The 22,112-nt window shown below is 40.5% G+C and overlaps 2 protein-coding genes across 7 annotated transcripts in view; both read right to left on the reverse strand.

The window, feature by feature from the left end:
• Positions 1 to 1,206: 1,206 nt before the first annotated feature.
• On the reverse strand, positions 1,207 to 12,030 carry PDCL (phosducin like). Of its 2 annotated transcripts, none has more exons than XM_075905612.2 (5): positions 11,946 to 12,030; positions 11,083 to 11,131; positions 4,458 to 4,629; positions 3,381 to 3,562; positions 1,207 to 1,975 (listed from the first exon to the last, which is right to left on the reverse strand). In XM_075905612.2, exons 3-5 carry the CDS (start codon positions 4,621 to 4,623, stop codon positions 1,424 to 1,426), a joined length of 900 nt encoding a protein of 299 aa, XP_075761727.1. In that variant the 5' UTR covers positions 4,624 to 4,629; positions 11,083 to 11,131; positions 11,946 to 12,030; the 3' UTR covers positions 1,207 to 1,423. The 2 variants fall into 2 exon arrangements, with proteins under 2 accessions (XP_075761727.1, XP_006121993.2); XM_006121931.5 differs by lacking the exon at positions 11,946 to 12,030 and adding an exon at positions 11,193 to 11,333.
• A 253-nt stretch (positions 12,031 to 12,283) lies between these two features.
• RC3H2 (ring finger and CCCH-type domains 2) overlaps positions 12,284 to 22,112 on the reverse strand; it is a 50,114-nt gene continuing 40,285 nt past the window's right edge. For 3 of the 5 annotated variants that reach the window (XM_075905606.2, XM_075905605.2, XM_006121933.5), the window contains 7 exons: positions 21,296 to 21,509; positions 21,104 to 21,188; positions 20,508 to 20,589; positions 19,962 to 20,096; positions 19,269 to 19,376; positions 18,153 to 18,301; positions 12,284 to 17,528 (listed from right to left, as the gene is read on the reverse strand). In XM_075905606.2, the coding sequence (XP_075761721.2) occupies positions 17,330 to 17,528; positions 18,153 to 18,301; positions 19,269 to 19,376; positions 19,962 to 20,096; positions 20,508 to 20,589; positions 21,104 to 21,188; positions 21,296 to 21,509 (972 nt within the window). In that variant the 3' untranslated portion in view covers positions 12,284 to 17,329. The remainder of the gene's footprint in view (positions 17,529 to 18,152; positions 18,302 to 19,268; positions 19,377 to 19,961; positions 20,097 to 20,507; positions 20,590 to 21,103; positions 21,189 to 21,295; positions 21,510 to 22,112) is intronic. The other 2 variants (XM_075905607.2, XM_089772909.1) reach the window with 2 other exon arrangements.

Raw genomic sequence — 22,112 nt, forward strand, 5'->3', positions numbered from 1 at the left:
CTATTTCCTTATCCACTTGGTCTATTTATGTGTACATCCTTCAAATGCAGGGATAGATCTCAACAATATTCCAATGTAACTTACACCTTTCTGCTAGGGTTGCAATAGGAATAACTCTGAAAGGGAACAGAATTTAGCACTGATTTAACACAGTTCTGAGGAAGTTTTACAGACAGCGAGTGAAATCCTGGTTTCATGAAAGTTAATAGCAGAACTCTCTTCAGTCTGTATTTTGTCAGCTATCGTCACTGGGATATCATTCAGCACCCTCTTCCGTTAGCTATTTGCGATGGATTGCTGTTAACGCTGGCCCTCTGCTCAAGTAACCATCACCCAACCTATGGATCCAAGATTTTAAAAGGCTCCGGGCAGCATCATTTAGACTAGAGAGTTCTGAATGAAGAAAGATTCTCACATTTATACCGAATGTAGGGGTAAACATTGAAGACTCCATCCAACACTGAAGAATAACTTTTAGGATGGAGTGGTGAATTCTGCTACTTAGCAAGCAAGGGAAATACTCCTCATTGTCTGTCAAAAACTATATAACTTGACAAATGGAACATGTAAGAGACAAAGAATGGGATACAGGGTCTTTCACTTTTGATTTACTGGTATGAATCCAGCTTCAGGTTAGCAATGATGAAAACTGTTCTTCTAATGGACTGTCGTAGAAGCTCATTGTCTCAAATCTTATTCCTTTTGTGTAGGTGTCCACTTTAAAAAAAAAATCCATTTTCTCCATTGGAACACCTCCACACAAAAAAGCCTGGCTGAATGAGCAGAGGCTACATTCCCACACTTTGCTGCATTCCTCACTCTGGCTGGGGAGCACAGGGGGCAGACAAACCTGGACCTGGCCCAGGTAGGGGACATGCATCCCTCCCTCAGCTGTGCCTGCAGCAGCCATGGAGAGGTGCTTCTCACCTGGCCCCAAGCTGCTGCAGTGAGAGGGGGCTAGGGTAGTCCTCTCCCTAGGACAGCCTGCATATTCAGCTCTCAATCTGTCCCACCCAGAGCAATGATTTCAATTAAGAACAAATATTGAGCTAAGGACCTGAGAAACGCCAGGTACATCTTCTAGCATTCTATACAATTCAAAAGATGAGGTGTCTCAGTCCTACCTGTGTGTAACAAGAGTTGCTGGAAATCAATTTAAGATGTGTTCCACATGCATACACTTCAAAAACATTTTACTACGTCCAAGACAGTTGTAGTTTCCATTTTATTGAAGTAATTAAACAAACGTTAAGAATTCATTACATATAATAAAGGCTCTTATAGTGCTAATGGGCAAAATGCCAAAGTGCATGGGAAGGAGGGAAAATATACAAAAGACACAGAAAAGAACAAATGAACAATCTACACTGACAAGAGACCCCACGGGCCAACCCCAGCTTACTCAACCCTTCATTCCCCTTTTTCAGTCTATCTCTAAATCACTGTCTTCACTGTAACATGCAGATGGGTTACATATGGAAGTCAGCAGCAGCAGATCCTTCTCTGGGAGCAGACCACACTCCTGTAAAAAAGCCTCTAGGTCCACAGCAAAAAAATCTTCTCCAAGCTGGTCGGTGATTCGCACGAAGTTGCCAATTAGCTCCCCGCCCTTATAGATGAGCAAAGCAGGCAGAGCATTATTAGTAAAGCGAGTGCTGGCACCAATCAGGGAACTTTTTACTCGACAAAATTTGACTGTTGGGTACTCAGCAGCAAGACACATCATGCAGCCATTCACAGATTCAGAGCCAGGGATGTCATCTTCATAGATGTGGATCATGATCAACGTATTCTTGTGCTCTTTATCAACTGTGTCCAAAAACTCTTCTCCACTGGTGATCTCAAAAACCTGCTTAAACTGCTGCCCACTATGCAGCTGCTGCCTCATCTCCTCCATTCGCTGCTTCCTGTATTGCTGTAAAAACTCTTCATCGTCTTCGCCGTCGTGAATCATGTTATATTCCTGTAAAGTCATCTACAACATGTGCAAAGAAATGTTAGAAATACATCACAGAGAGAAACCTAGAACTCCATTCATGTTACATGCAATTAGTAATTAAGTCAAGGATGTTTGACCTGCATCATTCCTCATAAGATACTCCACTCTGATCCATCCAGAAAGCACATCTTATAAGATGGAGCTTCCTACATTGGCACTTTTAGCCTCCAATGGCTACATTAAAAGTGAGTGACGATAATGCACTCCTATTTTATACAAACTAGCTATGCCGCATGCTCCAAGTAAGCTGCCAATACTGCTCTTAGATGGGCAGTTTGAACATTGTTTTTAATCTGAGCAGATACTGCTAGATTCCTAGTTTGTTTTTCCATTTTTTTAATTCAATTGAATAAATTTAGAAACTTAACATTTATTTTTATACCATTTTTTTTTTTTCAAAAATGAATGGTCTCATATTTTCTCAGGAATTGGAATTAACATGGGATTTATGGTTATCTTTCCACATCTTGCTTTACTAAGTCTATTAGCCATCATGCTCTAGGTATAGTTTGTTAGTTTAGTGTTGTAGCAGTCAGCAGATCATCACAGAAAACAAAAATCAGTCAGAAACATAGTGGTTATTTCAGGCAGAGAGAATTTCTTAGCAAATATGTAGTTCATGCAAATTAAAAACAGAGATCTAAAATTCAGGCAATTCCCCCTGCCCTCCCGGAATATAACTTTATAATTTTAAACTGTTGGGCACGAGTGACCAAATTTAACTAACAACTCATGAACATAATATTGATTTATTGTCAACAGCAGCATGTATCAACTTTAGCAACATCTTCAATTAGATTCATAGGAACTGGTAATAAAAGTCAATTGACCAAAACCTCATCTAGTTTTTGAATAAATTACCATCTCTGCCATTTGTAATCTTCGATGTCTAATCTTTCCTATCAGTTTGAGGACTAAGCTAATCTTTTAACATTCGTTTACCATACATTATAACAATTAGGCTGCCTGGAAAACAAGACATGTCTTACACAGCACTCATTAGCTTACAAGATGAAGTTATTTTACAGGTAGAGTTGCTGCACAGCTTAAAGCTTGGAGATAAATTTGATGAAAGCATGCACATTCACAAATAAGGAAAATTCAGTGTCTGATACAGACTCCATCAGTGGTCTTGGGCCACTCACTTATTACTTAACACTTAAATATACAACATCTTCAAAGTATTGCACAAATATTAAATAATCTTGATAACACTCCTGTGAGGTAAGTAACCATTGCACTGTCTCAAGTGTTTCCATCTGTTAAAGGCAACAATAAACAAACAGCCTGCAAGGAGTCATGATTTTTTGCAAAGCAGGTGAAAAATTGAAAGTGTTAAAATTTATTAACATAGAAGTCTCTCACTGTGCTCCCAGGTTACCTTTCCATTGATTTTTTCCTGAAGTTCTTTCTGCTTCTGTTTATCCTTCTCTTCGTCCAAATGAGATCTGCAGGTCATGGATAACTTTTTTATAAGTCGTTCCATCTCTCTACACTGCTCATCTCGTTGTTCTGTCTCCAGTTGTTTGAATCTTCGCCAATCATTTATGACACCTTTTGGACCTAAAAGTAAAAAGTGCAGGCATTTTGTGTAGACAGAAACAATTTCTGTCTATTGCACTTTCCATTCAGGATCTCAGAATTCTTTACAAATAGCAATTAAAGGACAGGCCATGTTTTCGTTTATTGTATATTGCTTAATATGCTGTAATAAAGCATAGGAATGTAACCAAGTAACTCCCCATTTCTGCTGTTGAATCCTCTGTGTCTTTTTTCTCATCAATCTTAGGCTACTGACATATATTACCTACCTATATTACTTTCTTTTCCATCTCAAAAGGATGTTGTGAAGATTAAGATCTGTACCGAGTTGTGACATGTTACCATCACCAGGGTTCAGAGGTACCATACAGCAGTTAATAGGGGCGTAAAACCCTGATTAATTAATTAACTAGTTAAACACTAAGTTTAACTGGTTAAAGGATCCCAGTGGGCCTTCCCCAGATGCACAAGGAGCTGCCCCCTGCCTTCTCCCAATCTCCCCATGGGGATGGAGCAGCCCTCCATCTGCTGCAGGCTGCTCCCAGGTATTGGTTAGCTGGTACCTGGCAAGGGTGATGCTTACCCAGTAACTGGTTAGCTGTTCACTATGCAGTTACTATGGAAATGTTTCCTTTTCATAATGATAGAGGTGACAAGGAAAAAAAAAAAAAAAAAAAGAAAGTGATGGTGAAATAAATCTGCAGAAGTCCCATCCCAGGAGTGTGTTCCATGATGTGCAGACAGCTGCAGTCCTCAACAATTTCAGCTTACTATTAACTTATTGCTGGAGCCTAATGAAAAGTGCTACTATTTAGTGTCCTATTTAGGTAAGGTCCCAGTTGTGTAGGCACTGAGTCCTCTCCCCAAGCACAGGACAGGCATGCACAGGAGGGTAACATCTTTAACATCACAGTACCTGTGTTCACTGCAGTGCCATCGCTACTCAGCTCCACCTCCCCACCAACAGTGTCCGGAATAGTGGTCTCTCTGGCTTTATCCTCTCTCTCACTGTCTTCATCTTCACTACTACTGTAGTAGTACTGGAGCTTCTCACCAAGCAGTTTATCATCTAAAGTAGTCATAGTATTCTAAAAAGAAATGGCTAGGTCAATATCAATATATCTCCCCTTTACACACAAACACACATCAAGTATCAAGGCTACATCTAAACTGCACTCTTCTGTCAGCAGATGGAAGGAAATTAGACACATCGAAAGTGCAAATGAAGCCGGGATTTAAATATCCTGCACTTCATTTGCATAATAGTGGTCTCTGCTTTTTTCTGAAATGGGGCTTTTCGAAAAACAAACAAAAAAAACAGACGGCAGCTTAGACGGGGCATTTCCAACAGAAATGCCCCATCTTGAAAGATCCTGTACTCCGTTTTTTGAGGAGTACAGGATTTTTCAAAACGGGGCATTTCTGTCGAAAATGCCCCGTCTAAACTGCCTTTTTTTCAAAAAGCCCTGTTTTGAAAATAAGCGGCAGACGCTGTTATGCAAATGAAATGTGGGATATTTAAATCTTCACTTCATTTGCACTTTCAATGTGTCTAATTTACATCCCTCTGCCGACAGAGGGGTGTAGTTTAGACACAACCCAAATGTATAGTCTAAGCCCTCTACACCTCCAGAGAAAAACATGAAGGCTGTCTATTTAAATGAGAACAGTCTGTTAATCCATTCCCAATAAGGCTATGCTGCACCTGGCCAAGCTCTCTGAGGATGAATTGGCACGTCTCATTTCAGACATGTTTATTAAGCCAAAACACACAAAAGCAGCTCTTTATTACAAAGTTTCTTCTTCAACAGATAAAGTATAAAGGCATTCAGAGTATTTATTCACTAAAGATAGTTCTGTTGCTTAACAATGGTTCAAGATCACCATATACCCAATCCTAAAACCTGCGCCAATTAAAATTTCCTTCTGGATTTTTTACATTTATTAAGTTTCAACTTCTAATATTATGGGTGAAATTACTAATCTTTTAGCAAGTGGTGAACGATGATTAGAATATGATTTATGAGATTAACAGTAGTATGCACTTTTGATAAGATATCAAAGCCACTTATGCAATTAAAAGTTTTCTGTGAAAATTCAGAAAAAACAGGAAGTTTACAATACAGTTTATAAAATTTTAAAGTTCAAAAGTTCTAACCTTTATTCCTTACCTATCCCCCATATATATTTGGGAGGGAGTCATCCAAAGCCTCTCTACAGGATTTGAATAATTATTCAAAATTAGTGGGAACTGAGTACAGGCAGTCCCCGACTTACGCGGATCCGACTTATGTCGGATCCGCAGTTACGAACGGGGCTGCCCCGGAGTACACGGACTGCGGGACCTCGCGGTCCTGCCGCCCGTGTACTCCGGGGCTTTCTCCGCGTCTCCCTGGTCTGCAGACCAGGAAGACGCGGAGCAAAGCCGCGGAGGGGCTCGGGCAGCGGGGCAGCACAGGCGCTACTGGAGCAACCCAGCAGCACCCCAGCTGCTCTGCCCCAGGTGTCCTGATTTAGCCGCTGCTGAAACTGACCAGCGCTGACTACAGGAAGCCCGAGGCAGAGTTGCTCTGCCCCGGGCTTCCTGGAATCAGCTGCTGATCAGTTTCAGCAGCAGCTGACTTGGGGATGCTTGGGGTTCTTAAGTTGATTCTGTATGTAAGTCAGAACTGGCGGTCAGTTTCAGCAGCGGCTGAATCTGGACGCCAGTTCCGACTTACATACAGATTCAACTTAAGAACAAACCTACAGTCCCTATCTTGTACGTAACCCGGGGACTGCCTGTATTTACATATACATACACACACACATATACATACACACACACACACACAAAAAAAAAAGACAGTGTGCAGTATCCAATTGTATCTCAAGAAATATCTTTTAGGGTTTCATTTAGAAACTTATCTCTAGATTATTACTAAACAAATTCTATCTAGACTGAAATTCAGCACCTAGTCTCTTCCCAGAATCAAATAATCTCAGCAAACCTCTTTTCTCAAATATATATCATGCAAGCCTGGAAAAAGAAATAGTTTAATTACTGATGTTTGTGTACTATTAACAATAAGGATAAGATCTGTAGCAAGACGGGGACGCTGCTTTTGGCATTACTGGGTGCAGCTGCATGTCTGCAATTTTCATCTAATACCAGCATGCAAATTAACAACAATTTATTTGCCAAATATGATTGTTTATCTGCCTACAAAGGACTTGCAAGCAGTCAACATTTCACAGAGCTCATTTTCACTTGAATAAAGCTCAATTGTAGCATATTAGGCATAGAGATAATGCTGGTAACTCAGACACTAGTAGAAGTGATACTACAACAATGCTTGGAACGATAAGATTTTTATTGGTAAATCTTAATTTCACCACACAGACACAAACCAGAAACAAATATTTCTGCTGAGAATACCTGAAATGCACGGGCAGGCAAAATAAGAAAATTGCTGTTTGAGAATTTAACAGTTTGATTTAAGGATATTTACGTTGAACGTTTTGACATTGGTTTGATAATTTGTGTTTTAATGGTTATAAAGCTTTAATTTTTTGAATCTTGATGTCTGCTATTATTAAACTATTATTGTCAGACCTCGGGTAGTTTCCCACAACTATGAACATTTAAATAGATACAAAATAGAAAAAATGCTTAAAATCATTGTCAGTCAAAATTAACAGTTTAAAAATCAAATTTACCAAACCAATATGTAGTAATCACAACTGTCCTTAAATCCATCAACTGCCCTGAGTTATACCATTTATCCATCTAAATCCCTTTCTGTTGGCTAGAGATTAGCCATTGGCAGCAGTAGGAGATATTCCCTTTAAAAGCTATCTTGGGTATTAGCATTTACATACATCAAAAGCGTCTTGTACCTAATGGGTATAAGAGCAGACAGTATCAAACATAAGTGACCACAAGCAGAATAACTGCCTGAGGCTAGTACGAGCGTTCAGAATTAAAAAAACAAAAGGAAGTTTTTTCTTCACTCAGTGCACAGTCAACCTGTGGAACTCCTTGCCACAGGATGTTGTGAAGACTAGGACTTTAACAGGGTTCAAAAAGGAGCTAGATAGAGTCACAGAGGTTGGGTCCATCAATGGTTATTAGCCAGAATGGGTAGGAATGGTGTCCCTAACCTGTCTGTCTGTAAATGGATGACAGGAGAGGGATCATGTGATGATTACCTGTTGTGTTCCCTACCTCTGGGGCATCTGGTATTGGCCACTGTAGGCAGACAGGATATTGGGCTAGATGGACCTTTGGTCTGACTCAGTACAGCTGTTTTTATGTTCACTTAAAAAACAATGAATAGTCTAGTAGCACCTTAAAGACTAACAAAACATGTAGATGGTATCATGAGCTTTCATGGGCACAACCCACTTCTTCAGATGACTGCAGTAATAGAAGTCCAGATCCAAGAATAAATAAGGGAATGGGGGAGGGGGAGGGAAGAGAAGAGAGAAGAGAAAAAAAGAGAAAAGGAGGGGGAAAAGAGAGAGAGAGAGAGAGAGAGAAGATGGTTCAAGTAGTTACAAGAGGCTGAAAAGAACAATTAGCACCTCCATTGTTTGGTTAAGTCATTAGGATGTGGAAGGTAGTGTGTGAGCCAGCCAATGTCCCTGTTCATTCTATTTGCATAAGAATTAAACTTGTAATTAAGTTAAGTTCCAATCCTTCTGTGTATTTGGCTCATGGAATTGGCCTGAAACAACACAGTGACTTGGAGATCCATTAACGAGTGTCCAGGCAAATGTAAGTGTTCTCCAACACGTTTCTGTGTATTTCCATTTTGGATATCTGATTTGTGTCCATGAATTCTTTCCCGTAAAGACTGTCCAGTTTGAACAATATACATGGCAGTGGGGCATTGCTGGCATTTGATGGCATAGATCACATTAGTGGATGTGCAGTTAAATGAGCCTCTGATTTGGTGGCTGATGTGGTTGGGTCCAGTGATGAAATTGCTAGTGTAGATGTGTGGTCAGAGCTGGTACTGGGGCTGATTGCAGGGGTGGGTTCCTGGATGATTGTGATGGAGGTGTGTTGCGAGGTTGCTGGAAATAATTTGTTTGAGGTTAGGGGGCTATCTTATGTTCACCAACAGCTTCCACAGCAATTCTCCAGAGCTGATGGAATAAAAGCAAACCTTTTAATGGCATGAACCACGATCTTGAGCAGGCTGATATAAAATTGAGAACGCCATTTCCATTTTTTGGGGGGGGAGTATGAGTATGTGCACACTGATGAGGTAGACCTAATAGTCTCTATTTCTATGACAAGGACACAGTCTATACTGAAAGGAGAAAGTAGTGTTTTGAGGTTTTCTGCTAACCACTAGCAATATCTGCAAACTGCTGAAAGCAGGATTATACAGATTAATGAATAGATAGCCAGATGGTTCATGGATTACTGAGGTTTTTCAGAGTACAGAAAAATTACATAAAAGATACAGCCACTACCTACCCTAGGGAGAGACAGATGTAACCTGCTAACATTTGGGGTACTGTAGATTATCATCTTTGACTAATAGCACAACACGTCACACCGTCAAAAGACAGCTGTATTTTTCTAAGTGTTCATCCATAACAGGGCCTATGGAGAATGGAAACTAAGGAATTAAAGAAGTTCATGCCCTTAAAACCCCCTGCTAGCTTTAAACTGATCCAGAGATGCTCTGTCATGCTGAATTTATTTTATTTTATTTCCCTATACTACTGTAAAGTGTCTAGAGATACTAAGCCTTATGTCTGCTCAAGAAAATAAAGTGATTACATTCAGGTGGCTGGGACTGGAGGTCCCTGCTTACGAAAGGTTAATTAGTTTTGCCTAAGGGCTTGGTTGGGAGAGAATATGGATTTCTTTTTCATCTTTTCTTCTGCTTGCACACCAAGCAAAGTGTTTGCCAATACAGGGAAAAGACAGAGCAAAAATAACTAGGGAAAAAAGTCAGTGGGTATCATGTATGTTTGTGGCCAGTACCCTGAAACAAAATTCCAATACTATCCTGTGTATCAAACGGAATTCAAATTAACATAATTAATTTTCAGGTATTTCCTAAGAGTGCACCATCGAACTGGCAGATTCAAACTTAATCATTTATAAAACAGACATTAACTCAAATGTAATTACATGCATTATAAAACAAGACTGCAACAATGTTTCTTCAAACTGATAATCTCTATTTTCATAAGCTAAATAGGGTTGGATTGGGTCAGTTTTTGGTACAACCCAAGTTCTACAAAAAGTGGTTTTGGTGATTCTGTAGGTGGCTCATTTCTCTGAGTTGATAACAGAGAGCCCCACCAAAAAGTCCCAATACATCTCTCTAATATGGTGCTTTTGCAATGTGGATAGGAGAAAGCTTTAGAAGATCACTTCTGGGCGACCATTTAATAGTTAACCCAGTTTTTGATCGTAATATTGGAGACAATTTATAGCATTCTATTTTTGTATTTTATTCTATTCATTACAACTACTAATTAGTTAAAATTAGTCTCGGAAGGATTACATATTTATCAACGAATGCTGGAAAATGCTGATTTATATGTACACACACAAACTGAAAAATATATTTCCATCATTAATAAAAACGTATGGACAGGCAAACCAAGAAAAATGCTGCTAGAAAATAGTCATATAATTTGACAATTTGTGTTTTAATGTTTATAATGTTTTAACATTTTGAATTGGTGTCTAATATTATTACTGTCTGACCCTCCACATAACTGCCTAGAACTCTGAAAATTGGGGGGAGGGGGATCGACACCTATAATTTTGTACAACTAAAAATTTAAAAATTAGAAATTGCTTAAAAACATGGACAACTGTCAAAATGATAACAAAAAAAAATCAAATTCTGGCAAACTTCCCTATATTTGTTCACAGGGATCAAATTTCTATAATTGATATCTCTATCCCAAACTAGCCTGATGTTCCTTCTTACTTCCCTTTTGTTCAAAAATTAATTTCAATACAGAATATTTTAGTTTTTGCCATCAGCTGGAAACCATATAATGGTTTTGATATTTTACAGGTACGAATGTAGATGAAGCCAGAATCTCCTGGTCTGTGTTGTTCATATACAATGCATTTATTTCAAATTATTCATTTGGGGAATGTAGAATTGCTAAACTTAGGTTAACATTAATAAAAATGAATTTCTAATCAAACCAAACTTCTGCCAGTCCTGCTTCTGACTTTGATTCAGTCTGTTTGCCCCACATAAGGCCTACATCTGGGCCTTAGAATGAGACCGGTCACGTGTAAAAAGGAGGAACAGAGATGGCTCTGAAGACAAATATGTAAAGGAAAGAATGTCCTACATTACCGCATTTATTAATATTAACAGAGAAAAGGGAACAGGAGGCACGTATAAAAAGCTTGTATTAACAAGAGGACATGAACGGAATAAATACACATTCAGCTGGTTATAGCAGAAGAAATGATAAAAAAAAGTATTTTTCTTTCTTTGTTTTGTACTAACTTTCAATGAGAAAGTTGGAACCATAAACTAAAGATAAACTGGGAGACTCACGGTTGGTTTGTAGTGCTGACCTCTGTGCCACCGATGCTGGTCCCTCTGACTATAAAAGCAGATGTACAAATATGTCACAAAGGGAGCAAGGAGAGCTGGGGAGGTTTTACCTTCACTCGCCAATCCCATTGGCTCTGGAAAGTGTCAGGTGGAGCTGGAGGAGCAGCTCCTCCCAAAAGGATACTGGCACCATGAGCCAACCCCCTGCCCCAGCACCCGCCCTCCCAGAGTCCCCCCGAACACTCCAACCTAGACCCCCCCCGCACCCAGAGCCGCTAGCCCCTCAGAGCGCCCCTCCCCCCCCCCGCACCCAGAGCCGCTGGCCCCTCAGAGCGCCCCTCCCCCCCCGCACCCAGAGCCGCTGGCCCCTCAGAGCGCCCCTCCCCCCCCGCACCCAGAGCCGCTGGCCCCTCAGAGCGCCCCTCCCCCCCCCGCACCCAGGGCCCCTGGCCCCTCAGAGCGCCCCCCCCCCCCCGCACCCAGAGCCGCTGGCCCCTCAGAGCGCCCCTCCCCCCCCCGCACCCAGGGCCGCTGGCCCCTCAGAGCGCCCCTCCCCCCCCGCACCCAGGGCCCCTGGCCCCTCAGAGCGCCCCTCCCCCCCCCGCACCCAGGGCCCCTGGCCCCTCAGAGCGCCCCTCCCCCCCCCGCCCCCAGGGCCGCTGGCCCCTCAGAGCGCCCCTCCCCCCCCGCACCCAGAGCAGCTGGCCCCTCAGAGCGCCCCTCCCCCCCCGCACCCAGAGCAGCTAGCCCCTCAGAGCGCCCCTCCCCCCCCGCCCCCAGGGCCGCTGGCCCCTCAGAGCGCCCCCCCCGCCCCCAGGGCCGCTGGCCCCTCAGAGAGCGCCCCTCCCCCCCCCCGCACCCACCGCTCCGGCGCTTGCCGAGGCCGAGCCGCGCAGAGCAGGCCGGGAAAGCAGGGCGGCCAGTTCAGCGCACGGGCGACCCCTCGCTGGCAATGGTACAACCCGGCCCAGCTCGCAGGGAGCGCAACCACCTCCCAGCGGCGGGGGGGGAGGGGCCTCCTGCTCGTTAATCGGGCCGGGCCGAGGAGGAGGAGGAGGGGCGGGGAAAGACACTCCACGTCACGAGGACCCACTGCCCCTCCCGCCGGGGGGCGGAACCCAGGCGTCCCGAGCCCTCCTCCCCCCCCGCCCGCGCATGCGCCGTGCCCCGCCCCGCGCGCTCAGAAGAAACCAGGCGCGTGCGGTGGACAAATCATTTTATTGAGTGCATGCAAATACAGGTCAAGTACTGCAAACGGCCAGCGCTGGCCCCGCCGCGGCCAGCCCCCGCGCGCGTCTCTGCACGTCAGTGCTACAGCAAAACACACACAACTCACTCCGCTAGTCGCTATTAGCACAAAGCCCAGCCCACCCCGCAGGGCCCAGCTGGCCCCTCGAATCCTACTCCTAGAAACACCAAGGGAGACATTGCATCGGGAAATCCAAAACCGAAATAAATGGAATAGAGTTTATTCCCTATATAGCCCCCATTTCATTTTACAGATTTTAAATTATAGTTTTAAATAGAAGCTGAGAATGCACCATAAAAATGAGCATTAAATCCATCGTAGCGATGGTGCCTGCTTTATACATGATGGGTGTACACCATCTTTTATTTCATTTACATTTCAATCGAACAATAGATTTGCAAAGAAAATGTCTAATACAGACGTAAAAATATTCACACTAGAGCTTCACAATCGGTTGTACAATTGACAAACAGGCCTCTTTTCCCAACTTTCCAGCTAAGCAAGTTTATAAAACGTAAATCAATGCAACAAGAAAAAAAATTCTTTAAACTTCCAGGGAAAAGAATATGCAGTAAACTGTATAAATGCAGACAGCAAATGCTGCAAGCGAACCACAATACTTTAAGTGGCTATACAGAGGGTATGTGCAGTACAAATAAACGCCACATGTGTTGTATCACAACTACAGTATAATGTACTTGTTTGCCCAGCGAAGAAAATGCATGCATTTTCATGCCTTGGATTAACTGAGGCCTACTCTGGATAAATCGATGGGATATGTGCATATGATGTTGGATTTTGACAATAATAAATGCAGCCAGGCTCTTCTATTTCAAACTTTGTTAAAGATGAAATGCCAAGAAAGAGCTTTGGTGATAGTCCTCCTTGAATAAAAGGTTTCTGCTCAAGTGTGGGGAATTTTGATAATTTTGCTTTATTTTACCCTTGACACTTAAAGAGGTAAATTGTCATAGCACGCCCTTGCCAGCAAAGAGGTACATTGTGACAACTAGTACCAAGGAGTTAGCTGTGCATTTATACCCGAAAGAACTGGTCATTTAAAGAGAACACTTATTGTTTTCTGCTTGCAGGAGAGACCCTTGCATTAGAGGGATTTCCTAACAAAAAAGGATTAAACTATAACGTAAGTAATGTATTCCAAGTACTGTGGATGGTTCATTTGGTTAAGGTCTAAAAGTTCACATTTTCCTTCAGACACAGGTTAATAAAGGTAAAAAAAAAAGACAAATATGATAAAAGGAGCTGCTAGCTCATACCTCTCAAATAGTGTTATGTACAACAGAAGATATTTGACAACTTGTGCTTTAACAAAAAAAAACCCCATACACTACTATCAATTTGTTTTTAGTTTTGACAAGATTTTTTTAAAAACATTCCTTCCCAAGGCCTTTCTTTGTGTATGATTTAGTACCTCAATCAGTCCAGAGCACTAACACTCAAGACAAGCATTCAGCTCATCAGCATAAATTAAAATTTCAAGTGTGTTATCAAAGCAGTAAACTTTTCAAATTATACATCTACAACTGGTGTCCTTATGTATCACACTTTAGTATCACTCTGTACTAATCTATCAAGAACCAATGCCAATGTGCTTTGCAAAAGGAGTCTAACCTATACTTTGAAAGGTCTAGTATACATTCTACAATGCACAATCTGAAAGAACACTAACTCGTTCATTTCTTGCTACAGGAACAAAGTATCAGTAGCAGGGCAGTCACTTTACTATAATTTATATCTTAAGAATGCACATGTTACTACTTTGTCATAAAAAAGTAGATAGCACGACATATCAAATTAGAGATAAATGCTAGTCCTAAAACCCATGTGGGAAATGAGACAGAACAAGGAATTAATCCAGGTTGTGAGGCAACACATTTTAACTTGAATATTGATACAATTTCTGTATCCCTGACATGTAAAATCCCTGCTATACCTCTCCTGGAAAAAATATGCTCATCTGCATAAAGCAAAGAAGCCACTCTTCTCCCTAATCTGCTACGGGCTTTTTTTCTGACAGCATAATGTATTTGGCCAAAAATCTAAATGGGATTCTCCACTACTACAACTACACACAAAGATTAGTCACTACTGTAATGTCAGAAAGTTAGCCCTTCCATTGCCCAAAAAGGCACCTGATTTGCAACTAGATACACACACACACACATATTGGTTTGCATCAGGTCAAATAATGAAATGTTGCCAAAAATTAACAGCCAGAACTATGTTCTCATCTGTTGCTTCCGCTCACTGGGGGCACCAGAGGGTATAGTTTCGTGGCAAGATGATAATCAGTGTTAAAAACTAAGACAATGCTGGCACGTTATTAAAAAATCCCTCAATTCTTGTGTCTGACATTCTAGATATTAAAGGTTCAACACAAATTAGCCTCATCCCAGAACTGACTCCTTTTAACAGGAAGCATGTGGTCTTTTCTAGAAAGCTACTGTATCATGGGATCTTCTGCTGCAGATAAGCATATATAAATACATTTGTTCTTAGACATGCCAATAAAGTTGTTAGGCTGATGTATTTGCACTGGACAAAACAGACAAACGTGTGTAAGCAGCTTATCCCAATTCCCCTCCAGCAGAGCACAACCAAGTTTTAAAATTGCAATTTTAAAATTAAAAAGTTAAGATAAATACACAAGATCAATTTATGTAGTATATATTCACCCTCAGATCATGCTGAAGATGTTCTGTGGAGTTCTGGTGCACAGAGGGCTCTTTCCCTGAGGGCGAATAAGGACTTCTCAAACCTTTATATTTTCTCTATTTTTGTAACAAAATAGCAATTTAAAATTTAAAAATCTTTTTAAAAAAATTACATTACCTTCAACGTGGAAGATCTCACTGTTTAAATATCCATGAAATAGACATACTGATTTGCATATCCTTTTGGAATTACATACAGCAAATAAAAGTACTTCGGAAGCATTTCAAAAGTAATATAAATTCATATTTACAGAATGGTCTTGATATAAAATATACAACAATCATATTCATGTCTAACATTCTATGTTAATTTGTAATATCAACAGGAAATGAGTTAAGGTGACAAGGTGGTCTAATTCTTGTTCCTAATCATTTCAGGCTGCAAAGTGAAACAAAATACCAGTCTTATTCCAGAGATGAGGTGGCACTGCCTATCAGGAAAGGTACAGTAAATAGCCAAAGAAACCAAGAAAAGGCTACTTTACTGTTGTTCTACAAAGATTTCTTTATATTTTTAGTATTAAATAAGTGTGTAAGATCTTCCATACTGACACCAGAATATCAAAACTAACCCTTGGATTTTCATATATATTTACAACATAATTATTTCATGGACATGTTCATTAAGAGCTATCAAACACCAATATTTTCGCAATCTAATCAGTAACCCTCAGGGAAATGCCAACCCCCACCCCTCAGAAACGTGCACAAAACAGTTATCAAAATCTTATATGACACATAGCTGTGATTTTGTAAAATAACTCAGACGACCAGTAACATGATCCTCTTTAAGCATTTTGCTAGCAGGAAAAGCCCTTACATACAGTACACCTGGTGAAAGGTTAGCTTGGCTTCAAATATTCCAGTACAATTTTCAGAGTAAACAACTTCACAGAAGTTAATAAAAACATTAAAAAACTAAAACATGTACCAAAGAAACTGAGGACAAACAGTAAGATCGTTATCACCAGGAGGGAAGGTCCTGCTTTCTTTTTCCAAAATGGTGACTGAATATTTAAAATAAAAAACAAAAACAAAAACACACCAACCTATGCCCAGAGTGCTTGTGTGTGTGTGAACTCTCTTCTATTGCCATATCTAATATAACTTTTCAGTCATTTCTTAGCAGGGCACATAGTCATACAATTTCTAGCACAACTCTATAGATTTAATGCTACATTACTGTAGGTTTAGTCAATAGCTAGTAAACAAGCAATATTAAACCTGAATACCAAGTGATGATTAACAATATTTAACCAAGAAAATGTAATGAGTGTCCAAACCTCCCACTAATTAGTTTAAATTAGAAAAAAAACCACACAACCAGCAATACCATATTGTTAGTCAGTGCAAACGCTACATACAGGGTTTTCACAGGAAAGCCAAGAGCACCTGATTCTTTTGCCAAGTCATCTGGATTTTATAAATGCAGGTGGAGGACTGCATTAAAAAAAAACCACTATTACATTAGTGCATAATTTATCGAAATGGTTAAAAATGGATGTGCACATGACTTGAAGGAACCAATACCAAGAACATTAGCTGAAGGATTTAGGCACTTGGGTTACTTTTTGTAACGTTACTTGGACAAGTAGCCTGTATACAACTATCAACAGTACTATAGCAGAAATTAAAAAAATAAAAATAAAAAGCTACAGCAAAACACTGCACCACCGTCCTGCATATAATGCAGTAATACGAAGCTAAAGTGTGTTAACCCTGTAATAAAGTACAAATCCCTACCTCTCACTCTCCAAACAGGAAACAATATTCCATGCAAAGTTCCATAACTAAAGAAAAAGCAACTGCAACAAGATGCAAGTTCCTCGCTCATGAAACAAAATAGAGACAAATAAATTAGTTTTACTTTCACTAGATGTATCATTGTAGGATCCTGCTAGTTTAAATAACTGAGTTGTTAATCTTCTATAGAAGCCATTTTAAATAAGAATGGCTCAGTTACTGCACCGGATTGCTACAAACTCATAAAAAGCTGCTTTAAGCTTAAGTAAAACAATGTCCAAATTCCATTAGTTTGTGGAAAGTGAACGCCTTACCCTAGTAAATTTATCTTTTCAGAATGCTAATGCAAGAGGGGCTTGAAGTATCAAAGAGTCCACAGGAAATGGATGACCCCAATATTATTTTTTTTTAAAAAAAATATACATTATATAATATATATATTATATATATATATATATATATAAAAAGCTAGTGTAAATGCTTCCACAGCATGGTCACAAGCTGGAAAGATGAATGCCTTTCAGCTGTTAACCATCTTGCCATTTGCAATGGGCTTTAAAAAGTCGTTTTTATCCTCAGACATAATGTGAGCACTTTTCAAAATGAGGCTGCCAACACTGACTGATGTGCTGATGGGCAGGCAGCTTGCATTGCTAAAGGATCCTGTGATAGGTTGGCTGAAGCAAGAAGTTACGGGCAGGACTGCTTTCTGCTCCTCCCTGAGGGGAAAAATAAATCATACAAATATTAAACTTCAGCTTATTGCAAACTATAAAGACATAAATTGTGTGCATTAAACCACGTAAATATTGAAATTAAATGGTAATTTGTGGAAAGACAGACTGTTTTACCATAGAAGGGTACGCTCACAGAGTAAAAGCAGAGTGCCTCATTTTCAAAGGCAGCATTAAATGGTTAAAATACAGTAGCGTGTGTGATTCCAGCATAGAGTATTTTGCACTTTTTTGGCATTGAAGAGGCTAATGGATATTAAGTTTAACGCCCAACCTTGCTGAGACTAGTCTTCCTGAATTCTGGTCATTATAAAAATATTTTTGTATTTCTATGTAGTATGGGAACACATGAAAAAACATAGGTGTATACCAACTGTTACCTAATAAATACAGAAAACCAGGTAACACAAATACATGAAAACTGATGCACCAATGGTCCATTTGATGGATTTTATAATCACAACCCTAATCCTTCCTAGTTCTCAACAGTCTCTTCCCATTTCCCCATTACACAGTGCAGAGGTCTCAGCCAAGTCTGAGAAGCTAAGCAGTTCCTCTAAACAGTCATGTTTTAACCACTCTGATGCTGCTGTTTTGTCTAACACTCACAGAATCACAAGGTCTTCACCTAAACTTTGTCTCTTCTGCTCCAAAGGTTCCTTTTGGTGTTGCTTGAGAGGATGTCCATTTTCTATAGTGGTTCCATTGAGCAGCTGGTCATCTCGAGAACTGATACCTAGCTGTATGTCCAGAATCTCCTATAGGAAGAAGACAGAACTGTCCATCAATGTTGTGGTGCTACTTGCTTTGGTAAATCTTCTAATTTCCATTTATGTTATGTAATGATTCTGGAAGTCAGAGGATACTCTTAGAATCTCTTTTTCTTTTGCAAGGTTCTCCACTTCCTTATCTAAGTCATTAATGAAAATACTGACTAGTATCAGATCCAGGACGGATGGTGCAGGACTTTTAGATACCACCTCAGTTTAACAGCAAACAATTAATAACTACTCATACTGTCTCTCAACCAGTTTCCAACCCACTTTTTATTTAAGAAATGGATCAACAAAAGAGAGGTATGGAAACCAGCATGCATTATGCAGTGCTTTAATGACAGAGATCTCTATTTTTTTTTAATACATGACTGCTCTAGAGAAGGGCTGCAATGATCCTTCTGTGTGGTATGAAACAAGATCAGAATATTTTATGACTGCACAATGAAGGTGAAAAATAATATTTCAAGAACCTGAATGCAGACTATTAATAGAAGCAAAATATAAAAGATAGGCCTGGGCAATAATAGGACTATAAAGAGCAAGGACAATTTTTTTAATGAATTTGGTATTAGAAACTAGATGATTTGAAACGTTTTAAGTAACCACATTGTAATAGATTTTACACATCTTTAAATACTTTTGGTTTCCATGTTGTGTATCGATAAAATTATTGATGTCATCTTGAATTTAACACAGAATATGTTTTAAAAACTTTTGCAATTAGAGTAACATTGACAAGCTCAGATGACAGACGAGCACAAAAGCAACCCAAGTTCTATGCTAACATGGTGCCAAAGAAGATTCAGAGATCAGTATAAAACCTACCTTTTTATTGTAAAAGGTTTCCCCACTATAAGCGTGAATAATCATTGGTTTTACAAGAAAGAGCTTTTAGAAACAGCTGAACAACTAACCAAAGAATTCCAAGACATGCAGTTCTTGTTAATACCTCTATTTGTTCACCCTGCCCATCAGGTTCATCAGTATCAAGGGCTGAAAGCTCTAATTCGATATCCCGATCTGGCTTTGTGTCTGCACAGTCTTCAATATAGTCGGTCTGCAAATACAAGAGACTTTCCATATCCATCCTTAAGAATTCAAATCAAAATGGAAGATATCATCATAATCCACATTCCTGGGATAAGAGGGGAGAGCAGGAAATGGACAGCTACTTGGATGCCAATGGTGTACTTGGGTACTGGTCAGATTAGATATTTCCTGCTTACTTGCAGAATAGTGTAAAGTATGTGTGTGTTGGAAAGGAATCTTTTGAGAGCCCACTAGCAGAAATTTTAGCTTTATATTACCTACAACTGGAACAGAGAACAGAGATCACTTTCTTGATATAACGTATAAAGCTGGTAGAAGAACTATGCATGTTCTTCCACATTTAAGGATACTTATATGCATCTACCCCCGCCCAGCAACCGACAACGGTATAATAAAACAATTTATTTCTATGGAGTCCCTCAGCAAGAAGCAGTACAGTGAATGCATCTGCTTGCTCTCAAACAATGACCCATGTACAGCAGCAGCAATGAACTCAAAAGAATAGGTTACACATATTTTCAAATGAGCCCCTTCCAATTATATACCCCAAGCCCTCAGTGAGATGATACATCCCAATAATCTTTTTCTTTACCTCACCATTCCTCAAATCAATATCTTTGCTTAAAAGATTTAAGGTAAGGCGATTGCCTTCATCTAGGGAATTCCACTTCTGTTGCATGGCTAGTGCATTAGCTTCTCTCTGAAGTAATAAAGAATTACTTTTAGCCTGTGAGGGGAAAAAACCATAATAGTTACTTGACTACATTTAAACTTTGCATTGTTAGACTGCAAAAGAAATCTCCCCACACAAAGAACAGCTCTCTCTAATTATGTATTCTCAGAATGCATGGCATACAGATCTACATCAGGTAACAAATTTCTTCCTCAATGCCTTGTCTGGATCCTGCAAATCTCAATACTTAACAGACAAACAGCACTCTCCACCATGAGCAACCCTTTTAAAATAAATGGGACACCTCATATGACTAAGCACCATGTCTGGTGTTCACGTGAATAGGACCAGGCTCTCGCTTCCTCATTCCTGTGAGTCACTAGGGTAATTCTACAATTTAATTCTGCACAGCATGTTGAGCTAGACACTGTAGGACAAAGTTGTAATCATGGTCCAACATCTTACTTGTTGTAGTTCAATGCTCAGTAGATCTCCAGTACTGGAATGCTTTCTGTGACCAGATAATTCAGTAACTATGAATCTGTCCCTTTAAAGAGAAAAGCAACTGTTACTGTCCCACACAACAGTAAGAAAATCATTTTCTTAGTGACCCCTCAAGCTTCGCAGTTTGTTTCTAAACAGCTAAGATTTGTGGATAAAACCTGTGAGCATGAAATACTTGGCACTTTTCAGACCTCCTCACAACACCCCTGCGAGGGATGCAGGTACTTTCTAATCTCTCTCTACATTTCAGAACGTGTCTGTCTGTGAGTCCGTTTGTTCAAGAACTCCTCCTAAATAGGAAGAGGTAGGGCTACCAAATTTGGTCTGCAGCTTCCTCTTCTCCTAACTTAGAACAAGGTCAGGGCTGGGTTGTGCCAAGAGAACCCGAAGCCCCTGGAAAAGGACTATTTTCTATATCACGCAAAGGGAGTGGCTGCTGTTCGGACGGATGTGAAAGGGGTGACTAGCAGGGCTGGGGCCCCGCCATCATGCCTGCCAACACACCGACTAAGTAGCCCCCTTGCCTCAAACTAAAAGGCATTAGGGAAGGGTCATACCGTTCTACATAGCGTGCCGATGAAGCAGAATCTGAGCCACCGGAACTCCATCTTGAATCAACAGCATTGACATAAGGGACATAATCTATAACAAATTAAGGTACAATTCAATATCTTCTCAGAATATCCACATATAGGGTTATTAACTGTCCACAGCAACGTACAGCTGGCAATAGCAAGCACTGACTATACCTGATACACTGATGGGCTTAGTAGCACTTCCTTGGGAAGCGGTAGCCTGAATAGGGTCTGTTGTGTGATACCCTGTGCGGGAGGATCTGGAGATTGCACCCCATTTGGAGATGATGGGTCCATCACTAAAGGGAATTATAGGGTCTTCTTCCTTTGCCCTTCTCTGCGTTTCAAATAGATGCACTCTCCTCTTAACATCCCCGCTGTCCAGATCCTACACATTTCGGAGAGACCAGAAGATATAAGAGATTGATCAGCAGTTCAACACATTTAACAGGGTCATTCAAAAGGCTAGAGGTCATTGAACCACCTTTATTACACAAGGGCTGTGTCTAGATTGGCAAGTTTTTCCACAAAAGCTGCTGCTTTTGCGGAAAAACTTGCCAGCTGTCTACACTGGCCGCTTGATTTTGTGCAAAAGCACTGACTTTCTACTGTCTGAAATCAGTGCTTCTTGCGCAAATACTATGCTGCTCCCGTTCGGGCAAAAGCCCTTTTCCGGAAATGCTTTTGCGCAAAAGGGCCAGTGTAGACAGCTGAAAACTGTTTTGTGCAAAAAAGCCCCAATGGCAAAAATGGCCATCGGGGCTTTCTTGCGCAAAACCGCGTCTAGATTGGCACGGACGCTTTTCTGCAAAAAGTGCTTTTGCAGAAAAGCGTCCGTGCCAATCTAGACGCTCTTTTCCGCAAATGCTTTTAATGGAAAAACTTTTCCGTTAAAAGCATTTGCGGAAAATCATGCCAGTCTAGACGTAGTGAAGGTGATTAGTGCCAACCTGACCAGCCAGCAAGCGGGGAGGGAACACCGTGACAGTTG

Source organism: Pelodiscus sinensis, chromosome 23 (assembly GCF_052426305.1).
Source record: "Pelodiscus sinensis isolate ZL-2025 chromosome 23, ASM5242630v1, whole genome shotgun sequence".
Lineage (NCBI taxonomy): Eukaryota > Metazoa > Chordata > Testudines > Trionychidae > Pelodiscus > Pelodiscus sinensis.

What these genes read in the sequence shown, in the direction of transcription:
- PDCL (XM_075905612.2), bottom strand. Translation starts at nt 4,623, where the DNA reads ATGACTACTTTAGATGATAAACTGCTTGGTGAGAAGCTCCAGTACTAC. An exon ending in TGGCACTGCAGTGAACACAG is followed by an intron (nt 3,563 to 4,457) that starts GTACTGTGATGT and finishes TTTTACTTTTAG; the next exon opens with GTCCAAAAGGTGTCATAAAT. An exon ending in AGGAAAAAATCAATGGAAAG is followed by an intron (nt 1,976 to 3,380) that starts GTAACCTGGGAG and finishes CACATGTTGTAG; the next exon opens with ATGACTTTACAGGAATATAA.